This window comes from Bemisia tabaci, chromosome 1, assembly GCF_918797505.1.
Source record: "Bemisia tabaci chromosome 1, PGI_BMITA_v3".
In the NCBI taxonomy this organism is placed as follows: domain Eukaryota; kingdom Metazoa; phylum Arthropoda; class Insecta; order Hemiptera; family Aleyrodidae; genus Bemisia; species Bemisia tabaci.
This window is the reverse complement of record NC_092793.1, coordinates 4,865,657-4,879,199: the sequence shown is the minus strand read 5'-3', so window position 1 is coordinate 4,879,199 and position 13,543 is coordinate 4,865,657. Positions and strand designations below refer to the sequence as shown.

General features: G+C 35.7%; 1 protein-coding gene and 1 long non-coding RNA gene across 2 annotated transcripts; one reads left to right on the top strand and one right to left on the bottom strand.

The window, feature by feature from the left end:
- Positions 1–779: 779 nt before the first annotated feature.
- On the bottom strand, positions 780–13,230 carry SelT (selenoprotein T). Its single transcript, XM_019048798.2, has 4 exons — positions 12,740–13,230; positions 10,088–10,217; positions 9,352–9,541; positions 780–6,235 (listed from the first exon to the last, which is right to left on the bottom strand). Exons 1-4 carry the CDS (start codon positions 12,898–12,900, stop codon positions 6,111–6,113), a joined length of 606 nt encoding a protein of 201 aa, XP_018904343.1. The 5' UTR covers positions 12,901–13,230; the 3' UTR covers positions 780–6,110.
- On the top strand, positions 4,086–9,248 carry LOC109035235 (uncharacterized). The gene is made up of 4 exons (XR_011900695.1): positions 4,086–4,208; positions 4,656–4,769; positions 5,881–5,952; positions 8,876–9,248. It is a non-coding gene; the product is annotated as an uncharacterized lncRNA (long non-coding RNA).
- Positions 13,231–13,543: the final 313 nt, after the last annotated feature.

The window sequence follows — 13,543 nt, the reverse complement described above, 5'->3', positions numbered from 1 at the left end:
TACTGATTGTACTTTAGACTTTTCTTTCCCTTTTTAAAAACTACGGCCATCGTCAGGTTTTAAAACAGAAAAAAATGAAACTTAAACGTGACTAAGATTTCCTGTAACGATTGCAGTAGGTAATTTTCCTCTCAATTCCCGCAGTTGTGACCAAAAGTCCTGATAACATTTTAATGTCATTTTCTCGTTTTTAAAATGGGCGCAAGCCTGAAACAGCCATTATTTTTTTAAAAAGAAAATAAAAGGGGCAAGCCAGTACAAAAAGTTTTATCCAACGACAAACGAATAATATATTATCTCAATAACTTGTGCTCATGTGTTCAATGTCTTGGCGTATTAAGTAATCTTCTAGAATCAATTCGGGTTGCTATTATGGATTATAAAAGTAAAATCCTGTTGTCCACCATGGATATAAGATAAATAGACTGCCTTTAGTAGAAAGAAACCAAGTCACATCAGCTACTGACAAATGCAACTGGGCAATTTAATTTTTTACAAGAGAACGTTTGTGCAGATTCCTTTGAAAATTTTAAGGAATTTGCTTCTTACTATGCAGAAAATTCACTAAAATTTGAACAAAAATTCGCACAATCGTTTTCATGTAAAAAATTTAATTGCCGAATTAAATTTGGCAATAACTGATGTGGCTTGGTTTCTTTCTACTTAACGCAGTTCAAATGGAGAGAGGAAGAGAGCAAAATCAAGTGAGGCATTTAGGACAGACTGAAATAACAAACATAGGGATGCTATAAGGTGCAACAAAGACATAAGAGCATGAAAACAGAGTTCAGACTTTTTATTTTATTTTTTCTGATGCAGATTTTTTTCTTTACTTAAATATTCTCCTTACATTAATTTTTTGCTCATTATTTATTTTGGGTTTATTGATAGACACATTAACTTAAAATTAGTTTGTAGGACTAGACACACATACGGATTGTTTTAAACATATTTCTCCACCCATCTAGAGACAGCACTGCATTTTTGTGCTTTGATCTTGAACAGTATGATCTTGATCTCGGTCAGTTTCTTTTTTTTCAGTTTTACCACAGAGAAAACTATAAAAAAAATTGGCATGCTGAAAGTGAAATAATTTTATCACGCCTTTTGTGATGCTTCATGCAACAATATTTAATTTAAATCATTCCAATGACAATTTTCAGTCGATGAACACTGGCAAGAGCAAGGATTAAAGGGCCACAGGATATTTCTTCGTAAAAATTTTACAAGGAAAAGGTACAAAAAAAACAAAGTAAAGTTGTGAATAAGAAACTAGCGTTCGGTGTTTAGAATCATTAAATTCAGTCTTCCTGATTGCGAAAAGATCAGCATCAGAGTGGGTCCGATTAACCATTAAAACAGACTTATAGAGGACAGACAGAAATAACTGGAAAGAATTGATTATGAGTATTTTGAAAATTGCTGATAAGATTTCAGAACACTGAATAAATTAATTTATTGCAAAGCACCCTGACGTTAATTTTGTGATCAGTTTCACTCAAGGGCACTTTAGTTTTTTAGCGAGTGGGAACTTAGAATTGCCGAGAACAGAAAATGCTAATTTTCCACACTATTATTCTTTACTTATGCACTGAATTTTAAAATGTTCAATGTGCCAACTGTATTCCACAAAAAATTTTGATGAGCAACTGAGAGGTACGAAGCTTAATTTCTTCCTCTGTCCAGCAATCTATTTCTGCTGTTAAAGTCTACATCTCGGAATAAGGCAGATACACGGCTCAATCTACTGTATGAGGGTTGACTCGCTTTGGCAAGCCCGGGTCCTTCAGATGTGCTAATATACCTGCGTTTCAATCCTCAGAGAATACCCCATGCCAGTCGCTAACTCCGCTTCTCAGCCACCACTTTTAGTGTCATGGACAATAGTTGACCAGTTTTACTTGGAAAACTTACAATGAAGGCAAGCATTTTAAATTCTACAGAGCGGGGCACAAGTATTTCTCTTTTATGTATAATTGATAAGCAGTGAAAAGCAGAAAAAGTTTGGAGGAACGATGAATAAAATGTAAAAATCATGATATCCTCACTTTTCTGTCTAAAAATATTTCTGTTAACACTAACATCAAGTTACAAAATTAAAAAATTAATTTACACGATAACACAAAATCAGTCAATGTATTGTACGACATTCACACATATAGGATTTAAAGTGGAATCATTTTTTAATTTTCCTCGTGATTTAATATGATGGGAATTGAATATAGAGAGATTAAGAAAGTAGAATACTAATAGCAAGGTACTGGTATGATAATAGAACAAATCCCATCGCTGTGTGTATTAGTTAAATTTGATAATACCGTGAGGCATTCATGATATCTCAATGTTATGATGCCGTTATGTACAATCTTAATAGCCCAATGTGATGATGTAGTTACTGAAAGTACAGCAAATGAAACTAGGAAAAATTTACTCAAATGGAGATAAAATGATGTTGAGCCTACATTGCAACAGTACTTAGAGTACTCAATATTACATAGGGTGTTCAAAAAGTTTTGCACACTTCCGGGTTTTGAGCGAACAAAAGCAGCTATCGATTTGCGGTTTGTGTGTGCTTAGACGCAATTACCAATAAAACAAGACCAAGAGCAACTCTCTAGATTAAAAAATGACAGAGATACAGGGTTTTGAAAATGACTTGTAGCGTGACCCCCTCCAGGATTTTTAGCACCAAATATGTTTGTCAAGAAAAAAAAGTTAAATGAGAATTGAGTGTTTTTATTGAAAAAACTTACATAATCTTACGGAAATTGACGAATTCCAAGCTTCTACATCCGATGACACGGCTGACCATACATTTGGCTGTTTTTCGAAGTATTTTCCACCACTTTGAACACAAAGCTTCAGCGGTTCTGCCCACTTCACAAAGATCGTCTTTTCAAAGTCTTCTTGGCGGAGGGTTTTGAAGAATTTTTGAACAACGGTTTTGATCTTGGCTATGGAATCAAACCGTGTGCCTCTCAGAAATGTCTTAACTCAGGAAAGAGCCATTCCACAGCCGAGATCAAAACCGCTGTTCAAAAATTCTTCAAAACCCTCCGCCAAGAAGACTTTGAAAAAACTATCTTTGTGAAGTGGGCAGAACCGCTGAAGCTTTGTGTTCAAAGTGGTGGAAAATACTTCGAAAAACAGCCAAATGTATGGTCAGCCGTGTCATCGGATGTAGAAGCTTGGAATTCGTCAATTTCCGTAAGATTATGTAAGTTTTTTCAATAAAAACACTCAATTCTCATTTAATTTTTTTTTCTTGACAAACATATTTGGTGCTAAAAATCCTGGAGGGGGTCACGCTACAAGTCATTTTCAAAACCCTGTATCTCTGTCATTTTTTAAGCTAGAGAGTTGTTCTTGGTCTTGTTTTATTGGTAATTGCGTCTACTTTAAGCACACACAAACCGCAAATCGATAGCTGCTTTTGTTCGCTCAAAACCCGGAAGTGTGCAAAACTTTTTGAACACCCTATGTATATCAAAGAGACTGCCAATAACATCTTACAATGTTGTCAAACCATCACATTCACACACATACTAAGGCATTTTTGTCATACCGTCAGATCATAACAATTAGCTGTCCAATTTAGAGATTAAAAACCAGATTGCTGCTGATGCGAGGGTTGCTCAAAAATACAGTTTCCCTAATTTCCTCAGAAAATAATCTGAATAAGAGAGCCTTAAAAATACGGTTGTAAGGCTCATGCCTACAAGCCTACATTGTAGCCATTCAACGACAGTTTCTGCTTTTGATTTCTCAAAAGTTAAAGAATATTACATTGACAGAGAGCTGGAATTTTTAACTTTCAAAGAATGTGTATGACATTTTTCTGGCATTACTGCGCTGAAACATTGATAGGAAAACTCACTGCCTGAACGGCCCACTTGTATGCTGACTTCATCGCTGGGGAATTTTTTTTCAATTCTAATAAGTACATGGAATGCTTTAAGTGCATATTTAAAAAGAGAGTTGTAATTACTCATCTTATTACAAAAAGATAAAGGCAAAAAAATGCTACCAAAAATGCATTGTCAAAGATTCAAAATAGATAAAGACTAAGCTACTAAGATTAGAAAACTGATAACACCTCATAACTCTTCTTTTTTCAAGTTAGATCAGTACTTTAATCCGGGTGAAAGAATTTCAATAAAATTTTTAATTTTATTTCACTTTCATTTCAGACAGACAGGCCTAACCAAGTAAGTGTTTATTTACTTATTTTCCCGAATAAACCTTTAATACAAATAGCTTAAAACATCAAAAGTAGAGTTTTGTTACATTTATTTTCTCTAAATTAAAACCAGAACCTCCTGGATACTTATGTACCATTAACAAAACAAACAAACAAAAATATAATAAATAACTAAAAGTTCTACAAAAAACTCATTTCTTCAACACTTGAATTAGCCATTCTCAAAGAAACTCAAGCACCAGAAATAAAAATGCAAAAAAAAAAGTAAAAACTGTATTAATCAACCCGTTTCAAATCTAAGGATAAGTATGAATAAGCTTGACCAATAAAATGTTATAAAATTGTGGAGCTATGAGATTTGGAACGGGTCTATTTGAAATTTTTTTGCGTGTTTTTCTTGAATTTTAATCTTGACGCTTAAAGTCTTTCTGAAAATGACTTATTTAATTTCTAGTTGCATCAGAAAGAATGGAAACTTTTACAAGGAAATAGATCCTACTCTACCATCACCAAAAAAAAATCAATGCGGCTCATGACTGAGTAGGATTTTTTCATGATCCAACACAGTGTGAGTGAATGAACTTTCAGTAATTATATTACAATATAAAAACAAAGATGAATGATCACAAAGATAATAAAAAAACAGAACGCTCAAAGCGGGGGGGGGGGGGGGGGGGGGCAGCAGGTGGCAAATTTTTGAAAGATCTAAATAAGCATGACTTTCTGATAAATTGAGAAGTCAAGATTTCAAAGGGTTGAACAGAGCAAAATTCCAAAACAGAGAAGAAGCCAGCTGCAAAGTATCATAATAACAACAATAAACAAGAATCTCATTACTTACGAAGAAATGACAAGGTAAAAATGAGCAAATATAAATTACACAAGAGAGACCTTGATGAAAATGAAACTATGCACTGAGCTATTTAAGGCGATCACACCTATTTAAATTTCTTCGTTGAATAATATGAGATTTTAAGGTGATTCATCCCGGTTTTCAGCGCAATCGAACTGGCATGGGCCATGCGATATATTGCATCAATAAAGTAATGACTCTTGGCAGATTTTTAATATTTAGCCAAAAAAGGGATGAAAACCCCTGCGTGTGAGTCTAAAAAATCATTCTCAACCAAAAAATTGGCAAAATTTAGAGGAATGAAAGCGGGATTTTTTTCGGAAAACAACCTCGCATTCGATAGAGTAATTAACTCCTACATTGAATAAAAGGTTTTTTCCAAATGAGTCAGGCTTTCATTTCTCTGAAATTCAACGGTTTTTTGGTTGAGAATGATTCTTCAGGCTCATGCCCTGGAGCTGCCGTCCTTTATTAGTTAAAAATTCGAAATCTGCCAAGATTTTGAATTTAATTAACACAATAAATTGCATGCCAGAAAACAGGACAAATCACTTTAATGATCCAAAATTGCATCAGTGATTCATTGGATAGTTGGAAATGTCATTGCAGAACCCTCAATTTTTTAATAGTTTTACTATACAACAAAGGCCATGGAGGAAGAAAAGTAATACACTGTATTTTCAGCAAAATAATGGCAACATCCAGCTGGATGTAGATATTGGAAAAAATTGTATGCCGTAACCAACCAATTAAAATAATTGCCATGAATTGCTGCATATCCGACCCAACTTTGGGGACAGGTATTTGAAAAATGTCATTTTTACAGGTGGCTAATGGAAAAAAATAATGAAGACATTGTTCTTTTCTTAGTCCCCTTATTGACCAGAAAGGCAAACAGGTAAATGATGACTATTTTTTCAGCTCCCACTTGCAACGAGTGAAAATGGTATAAAACTGCTTGATAAAAGTAAGAAAATAGGAAAGATTAATACCTAAGTGCAAAATTAAGCACAATTAAGGAAAACAAAACAAAACAATCTAACTTAAAATAACATCTTATTTAGGGAAGCTATCCTTGAACTCAACCGTGTCTTTGAACTGCAGATGTGAGTCGATTATCTGGAATAATTCTGGAGGCTGAGGTATTCTTCCTGTTTCTAATTTTGACCATACCGGAATATCTAAAAAGAGAAAAATAAAAATAAAAAATAAAATGGCAGGAGCAAGAGGAAAAAATTTGACTGACCGCAAAATAGGTACTTGGAAAATACATTTCTGATATTGAAGAAATAATCTCAACTCTCTGTACATTACAAACAAACTGCGGTTCAATGCATGGATCGTTTAGACTAAGTGTTAGTGATTTTGCTAAAATGTATTAAATTATGAAGAGAAAGCTTATTTTGTTACTGATGTTTCTGGTTTGAAAAAAAAAAGTTTTTGAGAAAAACTAGCAATATGTGCTGATGAAAAATCATCAACTGATACAATTATCACACCTGGTAAAGAAAAGACAGAACAACCATTAGGTAAGGTTCTCCACCATTTTCTACAAAATATGCTGCAAAGACTGACTGAAAATTAATGACTTCCTTTTTCAGAGGCTCCTTGAAAGTTGAAAAGGCTTGAGCCTTGTAAATCAGCATGAGAATTCCCAGACAATGGGACTGTTGCAAACTTTTGCTACAGCAAAAATAATAGTTGTGCCTATCCCTAAATGTCTCAAAAATCACGATGAGCCCATTGGCAAAGTTTGCAACGCACTCCTAACTTCACAATCTACATAAGAAATTTGCTTTATTTTTTAACTTCCTGCTTCAAAAACGATACTAGGGCTCAGGTGAACATTTCGTTGGAGGAGTCGTTCCATTCAACCCTTTCGCAATAGTAATACCCAACATAGCCGAGGCTTCCACGCGCAAATCGCAGTCAGGAGCACAAGGTCAATCAAAGCAGATCTTTATCAACGCGAAGAAATCGTGAATGTAGACACGCTGGGTTGCTAACAAATGGTTAGAATCTCGTCGGCATATGTGTTTTGGCGGATTGGTGTCGGCCATGTTGAATATTGTATGGTATCCTAGTGCACAGAGGTTGTATCGAACAACACCTCTAACGAAATGTTTACCTGTGCCGTAGTATCGTTTTGGAAGCGAGAAGGTAAAAAAACCGCAAATTTCTGATGCAGATCGTGAAGTTAGAAGTGCATTTCAAACTTTGCCAATGGCGCTTATCGTGATTTTTAAGACATTTACTGATGGAAACAACCCTTATTTTTGCTGCAGAAGCTTGCGACAGGCCCATCTGCCAAAAGGTTACAAAGATCAATAACCTTACTGATATTAAAAGCCCTTCAGGATGTTGTGCGGTTCGATCCATCATAATTATTAAATGGGTTGTCCCTTTCCATCCTACTCATACTAAATTATGAGCCGTCCCTAAAGCTTATGTCCTTATAGGAGTTATCGTTTTGTTCTCAGGAGTAGTATTGTAAAGTGTTTGCAAGACATCTCTAAAAAGTTAAGTCCGATTTTTATCGGCCTTCAGCTTGCGATTTTTGCTAAACAATTTAAAACTTGAGATTTCAAGGATTAGCCGTTTTAGCCAATTTATGCTGACAAAAGTTCATCGCATACTTTAGATGAGAGATATCATTACAGGAACAGAAGCATGTTCCAAGAATGATACGGTTGCTTGGAAGGAAGTAGAAACTTCCAGACCATGCGACCGGATGGTCACAATTGATCGCATGCTAATATGGGGAGGTCCCTGAAAAGGGTTTTAAAAATGAAAAAGCCTCCATGAAAGAGAGTAAAAATTGCTTATTTTTTACATGATAGAGGCGAAAATTGCAAGTTTTTTGCTAAACTGAGGTGAAGTGCACAAATTTTTTGAAAATAGAAAAAAGGGGATTTGAAAATGGGAAGGCTAATTTGAAAAGCAGGTGGGCAAGCAAATCTCTGTATCTCTGCTTGCTTGTCTGGGTACCATAGTAGATTGCCTTGGAAGATCTATACTTACAATGATCTCAGATCAAAATCAGCGAACATTGTAATGCAATGTCTAAAGGTAGTAGCACTGAATATATTGGAGTTTGGATTGTAGCCGAGTGCTAGAAATAATGTAAAATTTCTTTAAAAAACTTTATTAACAAATTTATACCGAAGCTTTTCGTGAAGCATTAAGAGTGATTTGATCTGATAGCTTGTTATCATTTGTTACCATTCAATGAAATCTGTTACCTTGTTTGAAATTTAAATTATGGCCTTTATGATATTGATTTTGTGACCCTGACGATGAAGCGTTCGCTTCGAAAAGCTTCCGTATAAATTTGTTAATAAAATGTAAGTTTTTTAAAGAAATTTTACATTATTTCTAGCACTTGGCTACAATCCAAACTCCAAGATCTCAGATCAATGATGAGCATCCCTAAGAATTTTATTATTGGAACCATGCTCGTTATCTATACTGCCGTGCTAAGAAAGAACGCCGTATGAACATTCGAGAGTTGCCAAGTTTCCCCTCGGAAAATATTCATTTTTGAAGAAAGTTATCAGTATTTTTTCTTGAAATTTTCAGACTTCTTAGCTCAACTTGCAGACTAAATTACCTGAGAAATTGGGAGACAAATCTTCACAAATGATCTTGAAAATTAAAGATTTTTCCAAGGAAATTTGGCAACTCCTGAAGGTTCATACGGCTTTCTTCCCTAGCACGGCAGTATACTGATGACACAAGTTGAGCGATTTTGGAATGTTCTTGACAAGTTCCGATACATAATTGCTTACACTGTTTAAAATAACCTTATCTGATTGTTTCAGTGGTAACATTGAAGAAGCATCGTTTCTATACAGCTGAAAATCATGTCAAAATAGGTTTCTGTTGTTTGAACACCAATTTAATGTGGGCCATAGCATTGTTTTCCCCTGAAAGCATCTGTTGGGAGGCCGCAGTACAGCTACGGCATTATGAAATGAGGAAATTATAAGGACTTTGAGAGCAGACTCATAATTGAGAATTTCAGTTGTTTTACATAAATTTGACTTATGAAAATTGATTCAAAAACTAATCCTCACTGCTCTCTTGTTAAAACCAATTTTTCCCGATGAACTTGTTACACTGGACGATCTCTGTTGATGATTGACAGAGATTTAATAGGAAAAGAATATATTATGCCATCCAAAATACTGAAAACAGACTGCTTATCAACTCCTTCATTTTGAATACCCTACTCCCAAAAACCACATTTACAGAAATACAGAAACAGAACGAATAACAATTGGAAAAAAAAGCTTACCATTTAAAAATATTTCGAATGCACCGGTAGAGACTAAATTACTTTCAATGACATTGGTCAGGAAAAATATCATATTACAGGCGTAGATTTTATTATTTACACACCAAAGCCATACTGATTGAGGTATTAGAATACTGAATGGATTCACGTTACAAAGAACGCAAATTATGAGTAAAATTTTTCCTATGCCCTGGAGAAAAGAGAAAAAATGAAAGTTACGAAGAGATAAAAAACAATTAAGTAGGCGAGAGAAAGAGAAGCTCGTGAATCATGGGTGACCTTGAAAAATTATTAACTGCAGATTCTGAGTATTCACAAGAATATTCTGCCCAATTGAGCCCCAGAAAAGGAGCAAATTTTATCACTACATGATATATTATCTCATCAAAATTTCACATAGAACACGATTTGTGCAACAAAAATTACCGTTGGTAACTATTGACTAAGATTTGAGATTATTACCTTGATTTTTCATTTTTGCGCAAACCAAAAATTTCAATAAAGTGCTGATTGGCTAATACGGAATTTTTCCATGAGACAGAAACTTTTAGACAGCTTTATAAATTAATTTTCTGATATTGGATACTTACAATTTTTTTTCCTTCTGCTTAGAAAAATATGAAGAAAATTGATAGACTACAAAGCACTTGCAGTAGACAAATGTTTTCAATTAATGAAAAAAGAGAAAGTAATAGCTAACATTTACTGATAGTTGCTGAAAAATTTTTGTACTTACAAATGCTTTGGCTAGGTACATGTGAAAACTAGAGGGCTCATAGTTGCCACCATAAACATTTATCTCCGGATATTTTTGTTGTATTATAGTTGAGTATTCATCGAAAGCTTTTCGATAGCCGCATGAATAGCTGTAACACATGCAAGAAAGAAAATTAAAAAATCTAGATTTTTCAAACAAAAAAATAAGCTTGTAATACTTTAAATACTGAGGAAATTCAAAGTGTCTAGGGTAGGTGGGATTAAAGGAAAGTCTGAAACAAAAGTACGCTTAGCTTTTTTTAGCAGATTCAAGCTGAATCATCAACAGTACCGGATCAGTAAAGTCGGTAACATTATTCATCACCTGTTCCCATAGTTTAGTTCCTGGCAGAGCTTACCTACGAAAATTGCAACAAAATTTCATTTCTTGCGATCCTTGATCCATATTTATAATTGCAAATTGATAGTTATTTAAACTCTCCATGTTAGTCTTAGTTAGCGGGATCAAACATGATCGGTGCCAGTTTTCAGATGTCTTTGGGTTGATCGTTCGGCTGTTGTTGCAAGACCCATACTATTTTCATTTGCAAAGAAGTAATGTTTGGGTGTGATGTCATAAGAGGCCATCCATAAATTACGTCACCCAAGTAGGGGGGAGGGGCAGGGGTCTGGCGGTGGATGACAGGGAGGGGGAAAGAGGGGGTCAACCCTCGATGATTTAAGCTTCCTTGAAGGCAAAAAGGCTGAAAACACTACCTTGTGATTTAATTTCTTATTTTATTTTTGAAAATTTGTAGTTCAGTTTTACTCAATTTTGACAATTTTTTCTATAAATGATTCCAATTTTTCTCAAAGCAATACAATTTGCATTGTTTGACTGTTCAGCTAATAATATATTGTAGCCTTCATTCCATCCCTTTTTAAAAAAACACAACCTATATTTAATACTTGATAAAATAAATTAATCATATTCTTGACGCTGCAGACTATACGCTGAGGATGACGTAATTTTTAGGGAGGGGTCTAGCAGTGGATGAGGATGATGGTTGGATACGGTGAGGGTGAGGTGAGTCAAAAAGTTGGAAAAATGGGTGACGTAATTTATGGACAGCCCCTAATGGAGCAAACTTACGTACACAATTTTGGGGTGAAAGTACACACAAATTAAGCAGTGCTGCTGAATAGTGAAGAATCTAATGAAATGCACAGAATATGAGGAATTATGAGTTGTGAGGATTATTTGCAGGCATTTGTGGAAAATGCATAACTTTCAGCAAAATTAATACTTCCTGGAAGCGCAAATTTTTTTGTCCAGTTTGTTATTAGGAAACCCTATATTTTTTCTCAACAAATATCCGGCGATTACTCGATAAAAAAAAGCCCTTAGGTTAACAGAATACTATTAGGACTATGTCTGCACTTCAGCTTACACAAAGAGATGAATTAATGAGGGCAAATACATCAAGGGTAAAATTAGAATAGAACCTACTTCAGCAAAAATCTACATTTTTTAATGTTTTTTCCTCCAGTGAGCAAAGTTTCAATTTTGCTACAGATGCGTTCTCCGGAGGTGTCAGGTCAACTGTTGGTTACCTGACGAGTACCGTTAAGAGTTTGACGATTGTTCCTAAAAACTTGCTGACCTCTCGCTAATTACTCGATGACTGTTATGGCGGGTCATCGGCCAACGCAATCATCCAGCACCTTTAGTGTCCAGCCCACTGCCAGACTGAGGCTCTCAAACTGATACTGATTCTTTAATTTCTCAACCATTTCGGCACAAAATCGTTGAAAATTTCAAGATCTGCTCTGTGATGTGTCCTGAACACATTGTTCATCTTCAAATATTGTCAGGCTGACGAACTTTGAAAGGCAACAGCCAACAGTTCCATCAATGAACCTCTTAGAAGCCCCAAATTTGAAAGTGGACTGGATGCTTTTCAAAGATGCTGGGCAAGGCCCAGAGACAAGAGACCCTCCACTAGTATCTTGGCCATGGTGGAAGCTTTTACTTTCGGGACTTCAGCATTCTACTGTTGACTTACCTACATGGTTGATGTTCAACAACGTGTTGGCAGTTTCGTTTTGCAAACAAGCCGAAAATGGCCGACGTTTGGGAAAGTTGTTTGGCTCATGACGTCATCCGAAGCTCATCATCGACCATGTAGGTAAGTCAACAGCCGAAAATAGGGTGATGACTGTTGCTCGCTAATAATTGTCCATAAGGAATTGTTAAAACCCCGAAAGTAAAAGCTTCCGCCTGTCGCTAGGAGGCCAGTGGAGGGTCTCTTGTCTCTGGCAAGGCCGCTGAGCGTTAAGATAACCTCAATGTCTGGTTGAGCTGCCATGATAGCCAGATGATGAAAGTTTGTCATCAGGTGATTCATGAAAAATCAGCAACATTTTTTTCTCTGCTGCCTCCAGAGAACGCATCTTGTTTCCAGAAATTTAGATTCACTTCATCTTGATAATGAAAATATTTTCTGAACATTTCGGGTGAAAAAATAAGGTTATAACCACTATCTTAGGACCCCAGTCTGGGCAGAGGAACATACATTAAGCCAGGATACTTACATCTGCAGGATCACCACTGATGTGCTAAAGTCCCAGGATTTAGGAAAATTACCAAAATAAAATAAAAGAAATAATGAGGGAGAACTTCTCCACTTACCAGTACAAAAATTGTAACGAAGGTCCTACATTATTAGCTGCTAGACTGACTTTGGAAACAGGAATTTCCTTCTCTGCAGAGTTAACAAATACATCTTTCATGGTAAAAGCAGCAAAGAATAGAAACAGAACGGCACAGACTAGTTTCGAGTTGTCAACCATTGTGAGAGTTCTGAGAAAAAGCTAGAAAGAAAAAAATTTAGGGGCACTGCAATTAGAAGAGCAATTGAAAAACAAAGAGTGAGAATCACTGGCACACCGTAAATATGTCTTCATTTGGTGCCAATAAAAGAAATCTGGATTGACTAGTGGTATTGGTTTAAAATAAACGCGTTCGTAAGACACCGAAGGCAATTCCGAACTTTATACATTTGAATATAAGTACTAACTGGTAATGAAATTGTAGATAAGTGATAACACACTATTAATTCATTTATTTCATTTACCGAAAACACAAGTTGAAAACAACAGGAACTGGGCAGACTTGTTTTCAAGCTACATTCATTGACGTCACACCTTGACCATCAAACGAACGTGAGTTTGCTAGAAAGAGCATTTTCTATTGGCCACTCTCGGTCGACTTGGAAGATGGCGGCTGTCAAACAAACATCAAACAAATAATAAGCCGATGGCCTCCGTGTATTTGTAATCGGTTTTACTGCCGATAGAGAGCGTTACAAGTTGAAAAATTGTTGAGCGCAAGACCACGCAGAACAAAACACACAACCTGACACACAACAGGACTTCCAGACAGGGGGAGGGGAGACAGCCACTTTGGTTCACGTTTTCGGATTCCTTTCGTTCA

Excerpts from the sequence above, each read along its gene's own strand:
- SelT (XM_019048798.2), bottom strand. The coding sequence starts at position 12,900 with ATGGTTGACAACTCGAAACTAGTCTGTGCCGTTCTGTTTCTATTCTTT. Across the intron at positions 9,542-10,087 it reads TGTACCTAGCCAAAGCATTT|GGCATAGGAAAAATTTTACT; the intron begins GTAAGTACAAAA and ends TCTTTTCTCCAG. Across the intron at positions 6,236-9,351 it reads ATTCGAAATATTTTTAAATG|ATATTCCGGTATGGTCAAAA; the intron begins GTAAGCTTTTTT and ends TTCTCTTTTTAG.